The 24,372-nt window shown below is 35.8% G+C and overlaps 1 protein-coding gene across 2 annotated transcripts in view; it reads left to right on the forward strand.

Annotated features, from left to right (window-relative positions):
• The window catches only part of LOC110467083 (low-density lipoprotein receptor-related protein 11-like), a 33,650-nt gene extending 13,444 nt beyond the window's left edge, over nucleotides 1-20,206 (forward strand). The window contains exons 3-6 of one of the 2 annotated variants that reach the window (XM_021523991.1): nucleotides 6,361-6,480; nucleotides 14,560-14,622; nucleotides 14,927-15,013; nucleotides 15,524-20,206. In XM_021523991.1, the coding sequence (XP_021379666.1) occupies nucleotides 6,361-6,480; nucleotides 14,560-14,622; nucleotides 14,927-15,013; nucleotides 15,524-15,957 (704 nt within the window). In that variant the 3' untranslated portion in view covers nucleotides 15,958-20,206. Of the gene's footprint in view, nucleotides 1-6,360; nucleotides 6,481-11,498; nucleotides 13,292-14,559; nucleotides 14,623-14,926; nucleotides 15,014-15,523 lie in introns of those variants that run through there. The other variant, XM_021523990.1, reaches the window with a different exon arrangement.
• Nucleotides 20,207-24,372: the final 4,166 nt, after the last annotated feature.

Below are 24,372 nucleotides of genomic sequence, written 5' to 3' on the forward strand. Positions count from 1 at the left end.
CACGTGTGTGTCATGTGTGATCAGATAATTCAAAGAAAACAAGCAACAAAATACACATTTTACGTAGTTTCTTCTTGGTTTTAAATATCATTTTACATCAATGAAAAAAAATTCATAGATATATATTAAAAAAAAATATATTCAGAGATCGATTTTCGGAGCATGAAAATCCTTTTTTTTCCAGATTTTTTGGGTGCGCAAAATATTCGAGTAGAAGCTTTTTTCCCGATTTTCAGCCTCAAAAAGTACCTGCGCAAATTACACAGGTGCGCAAATTACATGGGTTTTTACGGTACCTATTTCAAACTTAAAATCAAGTTCTAATAGGCTGATCTCACTGAAAATCGGTCTAGGAATGATCAGCTCATGGTCCTGACAAAGTTAAGTTTACATTATACTTAACTATTTTTTACTCAAATTGGTACATATTTCAACAACAAAAATAAATACTGTAGGACTCAGGTGATCGTTAAGGCCCATGGGCCTCTTGTTTCAAGTGTAAGGCATATTGTTATCATTAAAAAAAAGTTAATAACCCTATGTCAGTTTGATAACTGATAAGCTGAGATACTTATAACCTTGTGAAAAGCAAAGGGCAAAATGATCTCTGAAAATTTTCATTGATACAGCTTGTTATATTGTGCTTACATTTTGCATATCTTTTGATTTTATTTGTATTGGAAAAATTTGTGCCACAAAAATAAAGCAATACCATTGCCATTTTGATACAGGACTATTGACTGTTAAAGGTGTACCGTATAGGAAGTTAGGTTGGACTTGATAGAGTATTGATGTTGTTGATTGAGTTAGTTTACGTTAATGGCGTTATCCCTGTGATGGCTCGCCTCATATCCTGCAATGTATGGATGGTGACAAACGTTTTGATTTGAGTGAATAAGTGTTTAACCAATGTTGACTCTGAAATCTTATGTTTAGAATCTGGTTGTGCAAGTGACTTTTTACTTTCTTCAGTGTGTTGAAGCCCCTCATGTAGAAAACCCTGGATAAGTAGTCTATTGGTCAACAGAACGTGTCTATCCAGAAAATTACTTTGCATAAACAGGATCTGAAGTATGAGTCAATTCATCTTCGTTAGCCAAGGGTTATGATCTTATAGAATGACATCGTATCTGTACGATCTGGTCTTACTACTCTTCACCTGCAGAGTGTGTAGGTAAGCATAACCCCTAGAGTATCAAGATGGAGTTAAGTGTGTCAACTGTGACATGCATTAAACTTTCTAAGGATGGGCTGCTGATATGTAAAATAATAGGATGTTATAAAATGGTGTATCATAAATATGCTTATATGCCAGCACACAATGTACTTTGAACATATTGTAAAATTGATCCAATGTGGCGAAATAAATATATCAGATAGTCTGTTATTTGTTAATGAATGGTTTAAATAAATCCTTGATACTTGTGTACACTAAAGGATCACATGTTGTAGAGACCACTCCACCAGATGGCTCAAAGAATAACATGAGTAGATGAACTGATTCTGGAAACAGTTAGATTTCACATATGTGTAACATCGTTGCCTGTGTATAAATTGTAATTAATTTGAGTTTATTTTTTTCTACTGATACCTACCGAGCAGACCTATATCTGCCATATATCAGCTAATGATAAAAAATCTACACGAGTTTCTCTTCTATAGTTTTATTTATGACTGAGCTGTATGATAACGCCTATTTGTAGGTTGGAAGCCTATCAGCTGTATCTGTGTGTGATATGGAAACCATTACAGGTTATTTCAGATTACACCAAGGTTAGACAGGATCCACATGTCGATTCCTCTGGTCAATTATTCATATATATATAGTGGTTCTGACACTTGTAAACAACTCCCCCAACTCTTTAATTAAGACTCCACCTACAATCAGTATTAGTGGTTGTTGTCAATACACGGTATACACCCTCATAGTCTTCTATCATTAATTAATCAGGTTAATTCTACCTGTGACACTGCACCGTAAAATGTAGTTCTGATGTTATTGTAATGTATTGCTTATGGAATACACCAAATGTTATTTCATTTCAATTATTCATGAACAGTTGATAGTCTTTTTTTAATCACCACATAAAATATACATAGTTATGGGTTGTTCATCTTGTACACTGAATATCTTGACTTGTTCTGTAATGAGTTTCTTTTCACATTATTTTCTTATTTCATTTGACGAATAAGATCAGATATAAATGCTGAAGAACTTAAGACCACTTTATGCATTCATTTTTTCATAATTGAAGAAAAAATATCTTAATTATATGTTCTCAGTCTGTCTGTTGAATGATTTTGATGATGCTGCGATATCATCTGGTAAGACAGACTCATTGTTTAGTCTGATTGTCTACAAGTTAAAACATGACCAAAGCAATCTATTGGAAGAACACACACAGTTGCTTAAATACATGATACACAGCTAGCTACATGGCGTATATGTAGAGAGTGTTAAATCAGCATTTATGTTATCACTTCAATGTTCGTCTTTCAGTTAGGCTTAATGAGTCCCCCATCGGTTCTTAGGTGTGGGGGGGGGGGGGGGGGGGGGNGCTATAGGTTTGCACTCTGTTTGTCTGTCCGAGAACTTTGCCCGAGACATATCTTCTATACTTTTTCACCTGGAGGAAGCAGGTTTTGTGTACAAGGACATCTTGCATTGGGATGGCAGAGCGCAGAGTGCAAGAAGAAGGTCACTATGACCTCACTGTGATCTATGCTTGAACCTTTGACCGAAACTTTTGAAAAGGTTTGTCTGGGGCGTATATCTTCTATACTATATATTTACCCTGGAGTAACCAGATTTGGTGAACAAGGACATCTTAGGATGACGGAGCGCAGAGCGCAAGAATTAGGTTACTGTGACCTATGTCTTGACCTTTCCAGGGGGCAAGTGTGGATTGCCTTTCAATACTTTGCCTTGCTTGTTGTTCTTTCCTTGTGCACAAAGGACATTAAATAAGATATAGTTTTACTGTTGTTAGAAAATGATTTTAAGCACTAAAGGAACAATAAGTACAAGTTGCAAAATTTATAGGCATTATAATGAAACTAGTTATAGAAGTGTTGAAGGTTGTCATATTAATGGAGATAGGACAGGACAGAAAGCTGATGTGACAAAAAAAAATAATCTCAAGTGGAATGCTAAATTGTTGTTTCGTATACAATTGTTTACAGAATTGTACATGCCAGATTTTCTACAAATGCTTGATCAGCTGCAACTGGTGTGCCCACTCTGTAAACTATATAGAAGTGTCATGTGCTCTGTACGTTTTCCACTCTTTCAATATTCCCCTGAGCTATGCTAACAGCCACCAGGAATGCCCTGTACTGTGCGCCACAAGCTGCCAGTCTGATGTGGCAGACAGATATAATTGTCGTATATCCCACCCTAATGATGGATAAAGGACTGACGCCTTGTGTTTCACCACTAATTACTACAATTAAAGTCTTGTTTTATTTCCATAGGGAATAATGGGTGTCAGACAACCATCGCCAGATATACATCGGCAGCCTCCATGATTGCTATATTATCTATGTTAAGAGTAATTGATGGCTTCATATGTCCCAATCATACATAAATAAGGCTTTTAAAGATATTTAAGTGTGATGTGAGATCACATGCTCTGTTACATGTTAATAGGTGATTAATTTATTGTTAGGTAATCATATTTATATGAGTGTGTGTTGCTTACTACATGTTGATATTTACAATGATACCTAGTTATTATGTACATGTAACTGTAGAACTAACCAAAATTAGGACCTAGTAATTGTAGTTCAGTGTGCATGTGTATCACTATAGCCATTACATATTTATCAATGTTATAGCATATATAGAACTAGTTATTTGGTCAGTGTTATGCTATTTACCATCACATATTACATTGATTGATGATAACCTTGTTATTACCTGACATAGTTATTGGAGTCTTTCACAATTAGATGCTAGCTATATATATATATATAGCCTCACATCAGATATGTAAATACCTGATAGTAATCACTGTGTCTGTCCAGGCTGGCTGTCTGTCCAAACTTCCATTCCAGAGATTATCTGATGATGAATGTTTTTTGAAATTTGACATGACCAGATACACTGTGATATTGAGATGTGCAATAGGGTAAACAAAATGTTATGGTCAAGGTCACTGTTCCTAAAAATATACCCTGATGGGTATCATGGTCAGGCACATGGCAGGAGCCCTTGCTCATGGACCTGTCAGTGTTCTAGTTTATCACTCTTTACTGTATATAGTTATAAGTGTGTGTGCCTCACTGACAAGTACAGTAACACTGTAGATCAGGTTTTATAACCAGCTATTTACAATAAATGTGAAATAACACAAATGTGTTATTTAACTGTGTGATATACATTATTTAGCCTGTGGGATATACATGTTCTTACTCCAATATCACACAAAGTAATAAAACATACATCTAGTGTCGTGTTTAACACCAGAAATCAAGTTAGGACACTATTACCCGGGGTGTAGTGAGTCATGTATTTCATTTATTGTACTGTCATACTGTACATTTGGAAAGTGACAGATTTTCGGTATTTTATGCATTGTCATGATTATTTTGTTGCAATGCATAAAAATAACAACATACTATACAAAATATGACGCATAAATAAGATTAATGTTGTTGAATTTTGATTCACTTCAAATTCCCATCTAAATCAGTTGTAAGCTTGAGTAAACCATGCAATGTCTTTGTGTGCTATATATAGGATAGGTTATACTTTCAAGTGAAGAGGTCTCATCATTTACCTTGTCTCAGCATGTGATCTACAAACACAACCATACATTTTGTAACAAAAAATGTATATGTTAATCTACTGAACTGCATCAATATAATGAAAGATGATAGTTGTTTGACTAAATGCTATTTTCATGACGTACTGAATATAAATATATACTGATGTAATAGGCTAGGAAAAATCCACAGCCAGACTGTGGGTACGAACCCCGGACCCTTTGAACCTTGGACATACACTCTACCAATTGAGCTACCTACCTAGTCGCCGATGATCAAATCAGTCCAGTTCTGCTACATTCCTCACTCCTTTTTCTGATTCTAAGTCTCCACCCACCCCCTCAAAGACAACCCAGGTTCGGGTTTTCCCTTGCCAAGCATACACTAAATGTTTGAGACAAGGGTTGATCACAGGCACCACTGTAACAGGCAAGGAAAAATTACTTGGGTTTGAACCCGGACCCCCCCTCCCCCTTCATAGGCTTTACATATTACATTCAGCACTTCTTAATTGATACAAGCTGTAAAGAAAAGTAACTAGGACAATTTGCATCATTCTTAAAGAAACATTGTGGAAAATCATGTTAAACCCATCTTTAACTAGGTCGATTCTGTTTCACAGTGTAATTTATTCTCCAGGAAGCAATATTTGTAGCAAACAACCTGTTAAATCTGGTCAAGCAACTTTATCATGTCAAAATGCTGAACAACATGTACTTATGGGAATAGCAGTACTGATCACTGCCCTTTCTTCATTTTGAAGTGAGCAGATGATTTTCAAACTAAATGTCTGTGCTCATTTTCTAAATCTAGTTCAGTCAAGGTGGGTGTCACATACATTCCAAGCCATGGTTGATTTGGGATAAGAGATATCAAATATCCTTTTGATCTCTATCTTTTCCAAATTGAACATTATTTTTGACGCATCTGCACTGAAGTGCCTGTGGGCTTATCCAATGGTTTACCTTGACTTAATTTAAACTGCAAGTTCACAGGTTAAAAGGTCAATACATTTAAATTTCATCTCTTCACCACAACTGCAATATCTGGTCACAAGTGGTGTCTTTATATTTGCCATGTGGTTTGTAGAGAGCTATCAATTTTGTTCAAATAAACCACCTTGTGACAGGTCAATATGTTAAAATCTTCAGCTAACTTCTACTAATGAATCCATAAGAGGCCTTGAGAAATGGTATTGGTTTGTAGTTTGATGGGAAAAAAACTCAAGTTTATTCAAATAAATGACCTTCACCCTTGTGCACATCTTTTGCAGCTCCTTTTAAATATTTTTCAGGGGGGTGAGCAATACCTGCCCATTTGACCTCTTGTTCAGTATGCCTTTTGACATCTAGGTGCATTAAAATGAAAAACGAAAGGAAAGGTGGCTGCAGAAATAGGGGGATGATTTTCTAATTAAACTTTTCATACATTATGGGGTTATATTATGGCTGTGAGGTAACTTCATATCAACAAGTCCATCTTGGTCGAGTACCACAGTGTCACAAGTTATTATGCAAAGGTAGAGATGACTAATAGTCTCTAATTAGTGTAAATTTTATTTTTAACAATACAGTTTTTGTTTTGTGTTTTCAGTGCCCATCTTTGGAGAATGTGATCCTACCCAGGGAAAGAAATGTTTGGACTTCAATGCAGAATGTAAACAGGGGATCTGTCAGTGTACTTCTGGCTTTAGAGCGGAGCAAGGTGTCTGTTGTAAGTATAGAGTGGGCACAACAGAGTGTATACTGGGCAGAGGAGGGAGTCTCCTTTTATGTAAAGTCTAGATGGAACAGCTGATGTGTATGCTTGTTCTGACCAGATAGAGCAATGCTAGGATGTGTGCTGGATAGAGCAGGGTGTCTATTGTAAGACAAGTCTAATAGGAAGGACTTTTCCAGGAAATCCAAATTTTGTTGCAGGTGTATAAAAGTTATAACACTATCTTCAATACCATTTGGAATGAAAGAAATACCTGAATCAGAAAATGATACTCTTACATAAACATGCAGATTATCACGTTTTACAAACTATTAGTTTGCCTTTCAGAACTTATGTAGGTACATGATTGTGTCATAGATATAAGTATGTGCGATGTACTTAGCTGCACAGATGTCAGGGACGGACAACTTCAGATTAACATTTAAACATATTAATTAACATGCTCACAAAAAAAAATGAAGTCACTGTGTTACACAATTAATGCATATCTTTATGATTATATCAATGAATTGCTTAAACCAAGAAGTGTATAAGTCTATAAGGGAGGCAGTGTGTGAGATAAGTATCTCCTTAAGAAGTTAAGAGATTATGCGGAAGTTATTAAGCATGCCATATGCCTAGTATAGACGGAATTTGTAAGGACTTCAAGAGCTTGTCCCTGTCATGAAAGTACTGCTTTATTAACCCTAAACAACTAACATACCTTAAACAGCTGTGACGTTTGACACCGATTATTTCTAGTACATCAAATTAGACCAAGAAGCAAGCTATTTAACAGAATCCTGCTATCAATATCTGCAACTTTAAGTTACCTCAATATTTTGTTAATGAACTATTCTTTTTTACTTTTTTAGAAAAAATTGTCACTGTATTTTAGGGATTGACATAACAGCAATTAATGGATATATTTTCCATTCAACAACTACATTGATGATTGTGACTGTCTCTATAGATCTATCACACAGAAGAGAAAACTTCTGAAAGTTATAGTCAGAAATGTTACACTTTAGTATAAAAGATGTTTTGTAATGTTTTGTCCTTACGATAGGCTCAAAGATATTGGGTAGTGTGGTTTAGAATATCTCGCACAAGATAATGTCTAAATACATAGCAAACAAAATCAATATTCATATTTGAAAGGTTGGGAATGTTAATGCTGTGGCCTAAGATATTGATCAGTGTATCTACCCCACAAAGGTAGAACTGCTGTATAAAGGACAAAGTACAACATGGTTCCATTCTGTCTGATCACAAATTATGTGCCAGCTGCTTGTCTTTACATAGTTTTGTTTGCCCTGCCAGGAAGTGGTTGGGAGTATCCCTTGTCTGTCCATAGGGAGGTACACCTGTTTTGTTAAGGTCTTGTTTGCCCTGCCAGGAAGTGGTTGGGGGTATCCCTTGTCTGTCCATAGGGAGGTACACCCGTTTTGTTAAGGTGTTGTTTGCCCTGCCAGGAAGTGGTTGGGGGTATCCCTTGTCTGTCCATAGGGTACACCCGCTTTGTTAAGGTTTTTGTTTGCCCTGCCAGGAAGTGGTTGGGGGTATCCCTTGTCTGTCCATAAGGTACACCCGTTTTGTTAAGGTTTTGTTTGCCCTGCCAGGAAGGGGTTGGGGGTATCCCTTGTCTGTCCATAAGGTACACCCGTTTTGTTAAGGTTTTGTTTGCCCTGCCAGGAAGTGGTTGGGGGTATCCCTTGTCTGTCCATAAGGTACACCCGTTTTGTTAAGGTTTTGTTTGCCCTGCCAGGAAGGGGTTGGGGGTATCCCTTGTCTGTCCATAAGGTACACCCGTTTTGTTAAGGTTTTGTTTGCCCTGCCAGGAAGTGGTTGGGGGTATCCCTTGTCTGTCCATAAGGTACACCCGTTTTGTTAAGGTTTTGTTTGCCCTGCCAGGAAGTGGTTGGGGGTATCCCTTGTCTGTCCATAAGGTACACCCGTTTTGTTAAGGTTTTGTTTGCCCTGCCAGGAAGTGGTTGGGGGTATCCCTTGTCTGTCCATAAGGTACACCCGTTTTGTTAAGGTTTTGTTTGCCCTGCCAGGAAGGGGTTGGGGGTATCCCTTGTCTGTCCATAAGGTACACCCGTTTTGTTAAGGTCTTGTTTGCCCTGCCAGGAAGTGGTTGGGGGTATCCCTTGTCTGTCCATAAGGTACACCCGTTTTGTTAAGGTTTTGTTTGCCCTGCCAGGAAGTGGTTGGGGGTATCCCTTGTCTGTCCATAAGGTACACCCGTTTTGTTAAGGTTTTGTTTGCCCTGCCAGGAAGGGGTTGGGGGTATCCCTTGTCTGTCCATAAGGTACACCCGTTTTGTTAAGGTTTTGTTTGCCCTGCCAGGAAGTGGTTGGGGGTATCCCTTGTCTGTCCATAGGGTTCACCCGTTTTGTTAAGGTTTTGTTTTGCATTCAGGTCAGAAATAGATTAAGTGCTGCAGTTAACCCTTTCACCCCTATGTAACTTTAGTAGACACTACCATGTATTAATCTGGAGTCCATTATGGTCTACAGTGGTGAAAGGGTTAAGGACATGCAACTGCATCTTTGTCACTTTAACCTTGACCTCTGTGACCTCAGCTAAGTTTCTACGTCCAGGTCAGTTATCACAGGAGCACTGTAGCAAGTATCAAGTAGCTTCATGTTTCATGTGCCTCTACAAATAAAGCTATTTTGCAACCTTTAACCTTAATTTCAGGGGCACCCATGTGTTACAGACACATTTTAGCTATCTTTTAAAAAGGCAAATGACAAATTAAAATCGATAGGAAAAGTTAAATAGGCCCCAAACCAGGATCCAGTTCAAGTAGTTAGATTGGTTGGCTGCCTATTGTTTTTTGGAAATACTTTATTGTTCCCTTTAATATCTTAACAGTGTGACCTTTATACAAGTACATTAAAGATTTCGGGGAGTGAGTTAAAAAGTAATGACTGCCCTGGTGAAAACTAGGTGTCTGCTGGGGGGGGGGGGGGGTGTTTTTTTTTATATATTTCTACACCAATACTGTCTCTACTGAACCATATATAGGTTGGTAAATATCACTAGCCTGGTCAGTAATACTGATGTGTCTGTACAATACTTTGTCCTTATATTTAACTTCACCTTATAAGTACGGTAAATATCAGCAATCTATTCAGTGTGTTCTAAAAATAAAGAGAGTTATTTGATATATCTATTATCAGTGTGACAGATTTATACTGTAATGTTTGTAAAATGTGCTTCAAAATTAACAATATTTGATTTAAATGAAGAAATTTGTAGAATAATTTGGTTAGATCTATTGAAATCTTTAACAAGATTGAAAATTTCAATTTTGTCAAAATGAATATCATTAGACTTGTGTAAACTTTTGTACTAAACTCCATCTAACAAACTTGGCTTGTAAATTCAGTATTTAGAGCTATCAAAAATGTAGGACACCTGTCCTGTACATATCTGCACCCTAATGATGTAAGTTTATCCTACAGATCAATAACATGGACAAAACCTACCATTTGTTGTTACTGTCAGCCTCAGGACCATTGATGGAACCCTGGGGTCAAAATGTCAAACAGGAATTCACCCAATAAGATTAGCTAGGAATCCATGTACTTGTTCTTTGTCAGATGTTTGACACATAAACAAATGTAGTGTTCTATATATAGACCCACAGATAGCGTTTGCAGGTGAAGAATTCCTTAATAGAATTTATACAAAATGATCAAAATAAAAAAAAAATCTCTCCAAATTTGGTTGTTTTTAAGTTAATATTGCATACAAACATAAGTAGTGATCTATGGTCAGTTTGATACTTACAGAAAAACCTTACAATAGACATAGAGGTGTCTATCAGCAGAGATAGCATTGAGAGAAATCTTAATGCTAACTTATCATTCTGTCCAGAGAATGCAAATTAGTGGTGTTTTGTAAAATGTGGACTGTCCTCAATTGATTGTCTCTGTACAATCAAATTATCCAGCGGACATGGCCGTTCCCCAGTCCTAATAACTGTCACTTACTGCAGGTCAAATGTTAGTAGGCTCTGTATACTTGACAAGCCCTGGAAACACAAATTGCCAGGGGCCTACTGCTGAAGGCTTCGGATTCTTCTATATATATATAGAGGTGTGCACAAGTCAAAGGAGAATCGATGATGAAAGAATTTTCTAAGAATTTTTTGGACAAGATAACCAGTACTTTAAGGTTTATATTCTGATAAGTATATATGATAAGTAATCTAAACATTTATGAATCGTTATCGTTTGTCACCAAGTTCAATTTTGTTATTACATTTATTATCATTTTTTGAAAATGTGATTTTTGAAATTGTTGAGGATTGTTTTTCTGTCATTCTGTTGTATGTCTGTTAGAACTGATAGGACATTACAGTGGGACTGACATCACAAACAAAGAAACTGCTGACGAAAAAAGAAAAAAAAATGAAAACTTTAAATTATTTATTTCTTGTAAATCGGAAAACATGATATTTATTCTTCTACAATCTAAGTTTTTTTTTGTGAATTGGGTATGTTAAATTTTCATGACTTTTTCCAGTGATAAAAACAATTTTTGGTCCTTACCTCTGTCATACTTTTCCATATTATATGTTTTGACGAGTTTTAGGAACAATATCTTTCTGTGTATTTTTCAATTGGTTCACTGTCTGGATAAGATCCAAGCTTCAGTGATTGATTGGTTTAGACATGTGCTGGTCTTCTGGGAATCTATACCATGAATGTCTGAAACATTTCCACTGAATTCAGCATAATTCTGCATTACCATGCCTGTATAGTGTTGACACTTCTGAGCACTGGTCCCAAGAGGCTGCCAGTATTTATTGATTTTAACTTGTACGTTATTTTTCATGTAAAACAACTGACTGAAGTTAAGTAGCATTGTCATTTTGGGTCAGTCTATCATAAATTGCTATTTAAAAAATAAATAAAAGATATCTTACTATTACATATACTTAGCGTTGGTGCGGAAAGACCAATTAGTTCCACGTTTACTTGTCCTTGACATACTAGATAAGAGGGAAGGGAGTGCTCAAAATTTTGTCCAGAATTCTAGAATTTTTACAAAATCATTGATTACTTTGCTAAAGTTTTGCTTAAAATTATTGACATATGCTAATTTAAACAAGACCTTTGTAAATATTCTTGTAGAACATGTAGTACATTAATTTTACAAAGTCAGGAATGTGTTGATTGTTTAGATTCAGTTCCTGTCCAATCGGCAGCTGTAGCTGACCCTCAGAACCATGTGTCTGATCAGCAGCCTCAACAGTCATCAAACCCTGGTATTCCACCAACTAACTTCCAAAACAAGATCTACCAAGGTCAAGGACAAACAAGTTTTCAAGTACAAGGTCAAGGTCATCAAGCCCAGCAGCAAGTACAAAGTGCACAGGCTCAACCTGTGCCAGGTCATAGTTTACAAGGTACAAATGGAAAACAGCAGGTGTCTTCCAGTCTTATTGGATCACCTTATCAGCAGGGAAGTACTGCAGGATTCAATAACATACCCAGTCAGCAGCAGCAGCAGCAGGTGAATAACCCTATGTTGAATACAGGTGTAGGACAGCAGACTGGGTTCCTACCTAAACAACAAGTTCTACCTCAGAATGGACCAATGATGAACCAACAGATGCAGGGGTCATACTGGGGTCCCCAGTCAGGCAATCTAGTGGGACCACAGTCAGGGTCAGGATATTATGACCGGTCAGGTTACCCTAGGATGCCAGGAGGATTGGGTAACCGGCCCCTGTACACTGATGATCTAACTGGCAGACAGGGTTTGCCAATCAGGCCTGTTCAGGGGATGGATAATTCACAGAGAGTGCCAGACCCTCACAGGCAGTATATGCTAGGAGATCCAAATGGTCAGGAGAAAAGCTACCAACTTGACCCGCACAGTGACCGACACTATATAGCAGAGGCTGGTCCTGATAATCAGTTTGGGATGGATAGACAGGGTCCCTATAGAAACCACCCCTATAGCCCTTTCTCAGACGAGCGGTATGACCAATACGGAGGTGATGCCTTGCCAGATAGTAAATTTCCAAATGATGACCAGTACTACAAGGACAGAAATTTTCAACAAAATGTCCAAAGTCACCATAAGGTATTCAGTGACAATGAAAATGAAGCAGTCCAGCAGAAGCCTACTAAACCTCCAACCACCACTACTACAACTACTACCACCACCACTACCACACCCACTACAACCACCACTACCACCACTAAACCTACCACCACATCCAGACCGACAACTGCAACCCCCACCACTACCACCACCACCACCCCACCTCTTCCGGATATCCCTAACACAGACAGGCAGTTTCAGCAATGGGGTGAGCACATGACTGGGTCAAACAGAAATGCAGGTTATCCAGATCAGCAAATAAATAGTCAAGGCAGAGAAAATAACATGAGACAAGATAAATCAGACATGAATTCACCAAGTCAGAGAGGAGGCCAGACTAGTGTCCAGTCAAATATGTCTGGCAAAAAGTTTAGACCTAATGGTCCTGCCAATGACGGAAGGAAGTATGGACCAATACCAGGGGAGGCAACCAAGTCACAATCCAAGGTCAGTGGTCCAGTAGGGCGACCACAGCAGCCTGGAAGACCAAACCGAGTACGCCCCAATGGGAGGAAGCAATTACGACCAGTGGGTTATAGCAAAGATGGATTTCCATACTACAACACTGACTACCGGGGTCAACACTTCCAGAACTATAACTGGGACCCACAGTACGGCGGAGACTATCTCACATACGACACCAACAACTATGGGGATGAAGCTCCAACTTACGATTACGATATGTTCCATAAAGGTACCCGGTGTGTCGTGGCTGTTGTGCATTCATGTGGAACCTTGATTTCAATGTTGTAGTCTCCTACTTTGTTGTATTATTTGCATCATTATAGAGAAACAATTATGTTGGTGTTTAATGTGTGAATCATCTTTTGTTTTATTATTGTGATCCAGTAGTTCACCAAATATTGTGATGTAGTATTTACATTTGTGTTTTGTAAATTTGAAGTATATTTCTGGTTAATCACTTATATTTGAAAGAAAGATTTCTGTGCTTCACTAGTCCTGTTATCTAACTCCTCTGTCTCTCTCCTTTGTCTTTTTCTTCTCTATCTCATCTTCCTTTTAAGTTTTTCTGTCCTTTTCCTTCATCTTTTCGACCTCACTTTTTTTTCTCTTCTCTATTTCCTTTTTTTTCTTTTCTTTATTTCCTTTTCCATTTTCTTCTGTTCCATCCTTTCCTCCTCTACATCCCTTTTTTTCTACCTCTTCTCTTTCTTCTGACCTTCATCCACTTTTTTCACCCCCTCCCCATATTGCTCCTTTAAATATCTTAGTTGATTTGTTTATATGAGAAAGTTTACAGAATTGAAATAAGAAATGTAAATAATTATGAAGCTTTATTTGTTTGACTTGAATTTTCTCTAGACCTATAAAAAGTGTGCATTTTTATCGTCTTTTCACTTGTGTGTTGTTTTTTATGTAATAAAATGCTTTTTGAATAATTAGAGAAGGATATGAAAATCCTTTTGTTTTTCCTTGCTCTATTATGTTCACTATTATGATTATTTTCATCACTACCTTTCATGTAGCATGCCTACTTTGTTGTTGTTTATTTTTATTAATTACTCAAATACCGGTAGTGTGTATTTATGTTGTTATTTGGTATTACATGTTGTACCATCCAAAACAAGATTCTGTTTAACAAGTTATTGTAACACCTCATCACCCACAGCTGCAAAATTGGAAAACAAATACAAAATATTGTAGATTCATCCATGTAATATTCAGCGGTTAAAATTCTTTGCCATCTTTTGTGAATTAAGATCATATAATTTTAGAATGTATTGATGTCAAAAAAGAAAGCTAATGAATTCCTACCCAATATGAACTAATCAATAATTGTTGTTTGGTGGGTAAGTGAACTATTATTGTTATAAAATGCATCAAAGTGAAGATGCTAAAAAAAACCAGTTTCTTCAGGGTGAACTTTGTGAGATTAATGGCGAGTAGGCTCTATGGTTCCATGTGCATGTTTGTTTATATTTTTGTGACTGTATGTTGTAGATTTCCATAAAAAGGAACCACCTGTAGCAGCACAGACCATAAGTCAGGCACCTGGCCAGGCAGGTAAGATACAGTCACTGCTTATAGGGATTCAAAACCAGTTATCCAGAGAGGGGTGGGGGGAGATAATTCACTTATGAAGTAAATAAAAAGTGGGTGGGGGGCTTTTAAAAAATCTTGGGACTAAAAACCTAAAATTTGCTTAAATTGTACAATATTTTTTTCTGTAAGATTTGATCTTTACTAAAACCAAACGACATGAGAGGTGAGTTGATGTTTATCACTGTCAGATTGAGAACTTTTCAGCCGATGATGTAAAAACAGAAAATAATGAAGATACATGCATGTTATCATTTTGTCTTTTCAGTTACAAGGAAGCCAGTAAAAACAGTGACAGAAAAGGTTTCTCCAACACCCTTTCCTAAAACCACACCACAGCCTACTAAAGAGAAAGGTATCACAAACGAACTGTTGTTAATGGAGGGGAGATAATTCAATTTACTCTTGTTGTGGGTTTGATCGCTGGGCTGAAGTAACATGTGTTGTGATTGGTTGAATTGTTACAGTAACTAGTGTTTATGCAAGATTGATTTAAATCATTAGAGGAAGGGTTTTGATCATTTAAACATGAGCTCTGGTTAGAAATAATGATATTTGTCTTTATTTTAAAATAGCTGATTTTGACCCAAACAAATATAAACAAAGTATTAGAATGATGGAAAGTGTTAACAACAGTGATAAGTATGTGGGAGCAGTGTGTATTACCTGTTTATCTATCTGATCTATCTCGGGATTTACTGATATCAAAGTCTCAAGTGACCTGTTAAGGTTCAAGTGGGTCTATATTACTTGTTAATATATTCCAAAATAACCTGGTGTCGGATCCTCCATTGATCTGTACGAGTGAAGCTGGATTGTCTGTATGTTCATGGTTATATACTCTGTCTTTGTTTTATTGCCACAGTTGATACAGTTGACAAAAAACCTTCAACACATGAAGAGACAAAAACAGAAAAGACACAACCTAAGGTAACAGAGGTCCTAGAGAAAACAGAATCTAAGACCGCTCCAAAGCCTACAGTCAAGGTGGAACCGGTGACGTCAAATAACTCAAAGTCTGCAAGCAATAATGTAGGAACAGAAAAAGGTGTTACAAATCCCACCAAAGCAGAAAGAGTGGAAGTAGCATTCGGGGAGGAGGATGGATTGGTGATTGTGGAGGCCCCAACGGACAGCTCCCAGGGACCTATAGTAGCACTGGCCCTAGGTCTAGGGGTCACCATGATGTTGCTTATATATGTAGGGTGCAGGTTACGTAATGTTAAAAGAAGGATAAGGAAAGGTAGGGCTCTGCATTCAAACGAAGCAGATTATTTGATCAATGGAATGTACCTTTAATAGGTCAATATTTCATGTATTCACATATTTCTCTCGTGAAATAAAAAAAAAAGTCAAGGTTTTTTGGGTAAAGATCAGAAGAGTTGTAAGATGATATATTTGAAAAATATGGCAATACACAATTATGAAGATGTACTAAGATTCTTTTGTACATATTCAAATTAGTTCATTTTACTTAAATATATATTAAAAAAAAGGAACTGAAATCTGTTAAGGTCGTTCATGGTTACAAGAAAATGGTAACACTGTGTTAAAGGTTAGCTTTAATGTTCTGTTTTTAAAATTACAATATTTTGCACTGCAAAAAAAATATGGTAATCTAAAATTTTCTTAGTATTATAATTGGGGGAGATAACGGGTAAAACATATTTACGTAGGAAAGGAAGTGAAACTAAATATTATTATACAGGAGATGGTATCTCATGAGTTATATAACCAAATAATATATATTTACTAAATTTACAATATGTCATCTTGTAGAAAAACTACAATATGTAAGCCTCATCAGATCACAAACTTCTGATGAACATTTCTATCTTATCATCATAAAGCAAAAGATTTTTTTTAGCAGCTCACCAGGTCATTGATTATGAAATGCTTCTCATAACAGCAACATTGCCAAAAACTATTATGTCAATGCCTCCTTTGTACGCTGTGATAATATGATGCTGTTTCATTGTAAATAAAATATATATTTTGGTTAGGGTGTGAATGCAATGAGGTTGTTTTAGGATACCAAGTTAAGACCATTTAATTCAGCATTCCATATTTCCTTTTATCTTCAAAATTCACCCAAAAAACATTTACTTGTAAATAACAATATAAGGGTGGTATGGATAAACAGCTTATTCTCTATTTCTTTTTTATATTCCCTTAATAATTACTTTACTTAAAAATATACTCTTCAAAAACTACCTTAAGCTTTAATAACATGGGTAATACTGTAAAGTTGGTATTTAAATATTTGTGGCGGATTTAATTTTGTTTTATTCACAGTCATCAAATTGGCCCCAAATTAAATGCCCATGTGAATTTCAATACCATATAGATACAGAGATAAGTGAAGAAACCTGTTTTTCCCTTTTTTACTGTCAATAATGGAGATAAACACCAATTCAATATCATATTTTGAAGCGCCTGTTTGGGGAAAGTATTCTATATTTGCTAAAATGGCATATATATGTTAAAAATACTTTCTTATGAAAGATAGCAATTCTAATTTTGGTGAAATTTGATCCCTGGAAGTTAAAATTATTATTTTGATAAAACACTTGTTAAATCAATCCGATCACCTCAATACAAAAATATCCTCATGAGTGCAAATGTCAAATATCTAGTCTATGATGACTTTTATTGTCACTCTACTGTACAGATATTTATGACTGGCAAAATCTATTATTTGATAACGATTAAATACTGTACTATATTAGTGGGTGATGCAAACAGAAAAACTGCATAGAAAATAATAGATTAACCAAAGTTATGGTATTAAAACAATAATTTGTAATATCTGCGCTTGCTACTAACATAGTGCTCTGTTCAGTGCATATATTAGGTTTTTTTCCTTTAAGTATTATATATAAAATCAACCATGGACTTGTTTATATCAAGGTAACATACCTAATAGTTTACATTCTTCATCATACATGTCATCTTGACTTATGATCCACCTAATTGTTTATAAAAGACTTACCATACTGCCCTTATATTTACAAAGATGTTATCAACTGGTAAGCCTCATTTACAGAGATTTTATTAAGCCTCAATGTTACTTAAAGTTTCAATTTACTGTCCAGGAAAAAAATAGTAATTATCGAAATCTGATTGTGTTTCTTGCAATAGCTACATACTGTTTTTTCCATTTACACTCTTGTATGAAAACATTGTTGTAACTCAAATATTCTGTATTAATTTGTTCATTTACTTATTAAGATTTGCTTTATCTATGAAATCCATGACTTGATACTTCTATTTGTTCTAGAAAATGTCAGAAATCCTAAAACAAGTGTTAAAAAAATCCTCAAACATTGACACAAATTCTTTTTGTTTTGTTTTTGATAGTTCTCTTTTCTTGATTGATCTAACAAAGCTTCCCTGTGATAAAGCTTGCACGTTATATATTTGAGGTCAAAATGTTCAGGATTTTCGTTCGTTATAAGTTTTCTTTTTATATATTTGCTTTTGTATTTTGGTATTTAAAAAATGCATGTTTTCCCACTTATGTACTGGTAAGCCCGAAGGCACATATAATATTTACCTTAAATTAACTGAAGAAAGACATTTTTGTTTTTTTGGTTTTTAAATGCATTTTCTCCCACGTATGTTAGCCTGATGGCATGTATTAATTACATTTACCTTCAATTTACTGTAGAAAGACTGTCTAGATGTTAATTATGACAATTTTGTCTCATATGTTATAAGACAAAAAAAAAGGATAATATGATATGATTTCATCTCAGTTTCACATGTTAGTGAAATTTATTGATATTTATCATTGTTGATATTGTTTATTTCGTTTTATATATAATTCTAGGTTATTGCGTATCATATTGTGATTTCTATTGTGTTCTATGAAAATTACGACTTTTGTGATTTTTTAACCTATGTGCTAGGTTTTGTTAATAGTAAAACAATGTAACATTATAAACATGTAATTCTACTGAAGCTGATGTGTTACACTTGATAGCAAGGAAAGTCCAAACTGTCATAAAGTTGCAAAAATTGAAACTTCTGATCTGAGAAAAATATTATCATTGTGAAAATATAGAGCATAATTTCAATTTGGAGAAAAGAATCCCGACAGAAAGAATTCTACAGATTGATTCCTTGATTGATATAGTGCTTGGTAAGGTTTGCTTGAGGTTAAACGTGGAGTATATCCAAGTCCTAATACTGCACTGGCATCCAACATTTTGTTATTGATATCTATTTGTAGGATTAAGTCATTGTATTCGACATCCAACATTTTGTTATTGATATCTATTTGTAGGATTAAGTCATTGTATTTGCCTATCTAGTTGAAGTAAAATCCATCAGATCAAATTAAAGAGAATATTTTTTTGCATTTAGGTGAATTGATAAATTCAAATGATTTAATACTTTTATGTCTATTTTTTCAGCATGTGTAAACCAATTTCATTAAAGAGACCTCAGTTTGAAAATTTAGAAAAATCATTGATGTTTTAGTTTAACATAGTTTCAAAATGTAACAGGAGAGATTTGTAGATAGTTATAGTAAGTAATAACTCTCAATGATGAACCATTCTTTTAAGAAAAATTAAGCATAATTTGCCAGCATGTACCAAAGGAAATCTCTATACATGTATTAATTGCTTTAGATATATATCATTGCAAGTATTTCTCATTAAAAGTAAGCGCTACATGTGCTCTCTAGTATTAAATTTTGGAAATTAAGCATGTCACCACACAAGCTTGACATTTACATATCTAAAATTAGACCCCTTTTTCATTCACATTTTGAACTTTCAAAAAAAGTATTAATTTTCAAATGTTGCTTTTAAATAGACATTTCAATATCTAAATGTCAAATAAAAAAAAGAAATATTTCTGTGATCTTAAAGAAGGTCATACTTTACCTTGAACAAATTAATTTTATGAGAAGTTCAGAAGATACTTCAATATTGAAGAATACAAGTGTTTTCAGAGGAGGCCAGATTGTTGTAAAAGTTTCTTAAAATTCAAGATTTATTTATTCACTCATGACACCCAAGGTGTGCTACAAGAGGTCAACATCTTAATACATTTCTATTACAAAGCAAAGTGAGTACAGATGTTTTATAAATACAAAGCGGAAATATATAATGCTACAGAAATGTTATAATTTGTTCTGATATTATCGTATGTCACTTAAAGCCTTAATTGTTTTCTCTAGAAAACGTCTATTCTTTTTTTACGATTACTTTATTACATATTTTTCACTTAAACAAACACCATTGAAAATCTTTAATTAGTAACTAGAGATAATTGATTTATCATCAATGGCACTGTTATTTCATAAACATTTCCTGATTCGTTAGAGTCTGACTTGCATTGCTTTATTCAAATGAAATATTTTGTACTTTTTCCATTCTACAAGGTGACATTTTTATACAGTTTATTTTAATTTCAGAACACCCACCCAGTTTTCTTTATGTGGCAGAGTTATAGTAATAAGGTTGAAGTTCACATTCCTAATTTCTTGTACAATTATGGTTATTCAGACTTTTGTATTAAAACAAAAAACAACTAATTTCAAGTAGTTTTTGTTATGTGTTGTAGAGTTCATGCAGGGGACACTCATATTTTGTACACCCCCCCCCCCCCCCCCCACACACACACACACTCACACACACACACACACACAAAGGCCGCACACACCATGGTATATGGTATATACATGTAGGAGATCATACTCGGGGAGTGGGGCACAAGAGATGTGTCCGCCAATAGATCTTGATTGCCCGTCGGTTATTTTTGCATTTACAAAAAGAAATTCCCAAACTCATCAGAAATGCATTCTTTACAGTATGAAATACAAAAATAATATGGTGTGTTGTCATACCAAAGGTCGAAATAAACATCTGTTTTGTAAAAACAATTATATATACTATATAACATGAACATTCTAATGTTACCCGTATAGTATTCTGTATATATATAAGAGATGGTAGCTACGATTGAAGGGAAGTAACTCTTAATATTTTTCAAACAGGGAACAGTAATCCCGTCTGTCGTTTAATCCGTTTTCCTGTTTTCATGGGTTCGAGTTCTTTTCAAGTTGTCACCTGAGCTTTAGCTCAAGTGACCTATTGCTATCCGTTTTCGTCCGTCGTCGTCCGTCGTCCGTCGTCCGTTAACATTTTACATTTTAAACTTAAAGTCAAGTTCTGCTGGGCCGATTGAACTGAAAGTTGGTAGGAATGATCGCCTCATGGTCCTGACAAAGTGTTGTTATTTTTCGGGTCGATCAGAAATCCAATATGGCCGCCACAGCCGCCATTTTGAAAAACTATTTCAAACTTAAAGTAAAGTTCTACTTGGCTGATTGAACTGAAACTTTGTAGGAATGATCGAATCATGGTCCTGACAAAGTGTTGTTATTTTTCGGGTCAATCAGAAATATGATGTGGCTGCCATAGCCGCTATTTTGTAAATACCTATTTCAAACTTAAAAACAAGTTCTAATAGGCCGATCTCACTTAAAATTGGTCTAGGAACGATCAGCTCATGGTCCTGACAAAGTTAAGTTAACATTATACTTAACTATTTTTTACTCGAATTGGTACATATTTTAACATCAAAAACAAATACTGTAGGACTCAGGTGACCGTTAAGGCCCATGGGCCTCTTGTTCTATGTCAACATACCTCACAGACCTTATCCTCATAATCGAATAGAACCAGACAATAATGTTTTGTAGAATTAGATTATATTCTAAACATTTTCGTACAAGAATTTCAAATAATTCCTGCATCAAATTTAATCTTCTGTAAATGAAATAGCCCGTTTGTTAGTTGCAGACATTTCCTACATAACGATATGTCCATCAGCAAGTTCTAGGATTGATGAGCCGACTTTCATTTCGCGATCGTATAACTTTCCATTTGTCTGTAACCGCTTCTCTATGGAAGAAACTGCAAATTTGATTTTTTTTTATTATGAAACGACGTTTTCAGAGTCTGTTTCATAATGTAATTAAAGTTACTCCTTGTAGTTATTCCGCTCTATTACGAAACTCCTCAATACTGTAAAAACATTGTTACATTGTCTGAGATAAAGACAGGATACATTCTCCTGATGGAACCACAACTTGTCATTCTGCTTCGTCATACGAGTAAGTAATAGATGAGTGGCAGCGAGTCCTGTTCCGTATCCAAAAAAACAAAATTTCTCTAACAATATCTGCCACATCCTTACTTACAACAACCCTCTTAACAGGAATTCTGTCTATCTCTTAATACGGATTACTTGCAAGGATGAGCCATGCATAGTAGTCTCGTTTATTTCTCAAAACGTTTTTTCAAGTTCGTTTTCAAAATCTAAGTCTTTGTCTTTGATGGCAACTTTCTTGCTTGGTTTTGTCCTCATAATGAAGTTGGTTACTTATCAATATTGGAGTGGCCCAATTCACACATTTTCAAGCGGTCTTGTTCAATGTCTCGTGTTTTCTGTGAGGCTTAGGTTGCCAGCTGGTGGACTGTACAAATGTTATGTTTAAAAGAGAAAGAGTTTTAGCTGTTCTCCTCAATGAAGAAATTGAATATAAGTAAATAGTAAAGTATGAGGAATTCTGCTTATTCCAAACGTCAAAATGGGGGGGGGGGGGGGGGGGGGGTGAAATAAGGAATTTCTTTTCAGAATAAGAGACTTGGTGCCACACGTGTAGCAGAAACACGTACTCTTTCATCACATCGTAGTACATTCATACCTTCATTTCTCTGTGGTGTTGGTGGTGGAGACGTATGCGGATCATGCTGTTTTCCCCTTCTGTTTCCTTCTCCTTTAGTTAATGGCAAAGCTTTAGTGAAGAGGAATACATGCTCCCGATAGAACAACATCGTTTCATACCGACTCGTCACTGGAGTACCACTAAGTAGTTGTCTGGGAAGTATCGTTTTATCAGAAGAACTTTATATTAAAATAGACCATTTGATAACGAGTCGCTTTCAGTTGAGTAATGTCTTTCCGTATTCAGGAAATATAGATTGATAGCCCAGTCCTTTCGCACCGGATCGTTTTGAAGGACGAGCCAATCAAGGCTATTTTGATGACACTGGTGGGTTCCTAGCTTGTGGCCTTTGGTCACTCTTTTGGTTGTATATAAAGAAAACTATGAAGTAAAAAGGGACATTGAAAGCTACAGGGATATACAATGAGCGTAACAGTATATGTATAAAGTAGTACTTTATAGAATGGGGCTTGTCTCTGTGTTGGAAACTATATACATATATCACCGGTATAGAGACGTGGTCATCGAGTTCCAGTTAGATACAGTGTTACACGATGTTATATTCGCCGACTATTTCTATATATTTTAATTTATGTGTAACAGTCCTCGTATTTAAATATTCAAGTCACTCCTACCTGAGTTGGACTCAACATCCAGTGGCTGTAATCAGTTCAGTAGTAGTAATACAGAGAATAAAAATTAAAAAAACCCCGAATAATATCATATTTAACCGAATAATCGAAAAAAGTAAGAATTCGATAGGGTTTAACATACTGGATTGTAAGCTCAATATATTAGGACACTTTAAATGGTAAATGGTTTATATTAAGAATATTACTGATATCTTCGAATCAGACTCCCGCCTTTATATAAATGATACATCGCTATCAAAAAGAACATCGTCGTTTTGACTTGCAATCCTAGAAACTTTTAATAGAGAATCCGATCAGGATATCCTGATTACGAGGTCTTACATTTTGTTCTTCTTTTCCCCCATCACTATCGCTGTACTGCGGGTTGCTGCGGAGTGAAAAAAGACAGGAGGGGACAACATTTCATGTGTTGAGCCACAATATAATTGCCCCGGTTTAATGGAAATATGATATGAAATGGTTGTTTATAGAAGCAAATACAGTTCATACAGTCAAATCTTCAAGAAATGTGGAACGTATAAACCCAGTAATCGTCGGTCATTTACCTACATGTTGGAAGACTCGGGAACATATTGTTTCCAACGTCATGAACCATTAAACAAACATAACATTCTGGTACCATTTGCTCAGAGGTTGGTTAGAATTAACCAATGGTTAGGGAAAATATTAAACATGAATGGAACAAAATCAAGAACCTCTGATATCATTCCATGCTATATATTTGTTGAGACAGGCGATTGATATGTTTTGAGGTATCATTTTGCTCTGAAGGCCCTTAATTGTTTCTTGATTTTTTATTCAGCAATTTGAGTTAAACAACTGAGGCTGAATAATTTCCATAACGGATTCTGGACCAGGAGAAGTAGCGACATACAGTTTGTTACTTTCTGCATTCATCTTCAGAACAACGTCGATCTATCCCATCCTCAAATTCTTTGTGGAGAGGGCGAAAGTGAGCATAACCTGGGATTTTTGAAGAGGCGCTATCTTTTTTCAGAGCGCTCGACCGGTTGCTGTACCAACGTTCATTGAGAAAGCTGGAGTCTTTCGGTATACGGGGCCAACACTTTCCTGTTTAGAGTTTTCTGAAAGGACGAATACAACTGGTCTCGACAGAAAGAACAGCATCATCAGAAGTGTCATCAGTCTGTGGCACCCCATCCTCGATATCCAGGGGTTACGCTTACTTTTGCTCTCTACACCCCTGGAATATGTCGTGGCAAAATTGAAGGCTCGGTGTGATGAGACAAGAAGACTAGTTCGATCCTTTGATGTACATCAAAAGAATCTCGCGATCACGTAACGGTAAAAAAA

This window comes from Mizuhopecten yessoensis, unplaced genomic scaffold (genome assembly GCF_002113885.1).
Source record: "Mizuhopecten yessoensis strain PY_sf001 unplaced genomic scaffold, ASM211388v2 scaffold11159, whole genome shotgun sequence".
Classification (NCBI taxonomy): Eukaryota; Metazoa; Mollusca; class Bivalvia; order Pectinida; family Pectinidae; genus Mizuhopecten; species Mizuhopecten yessoensis.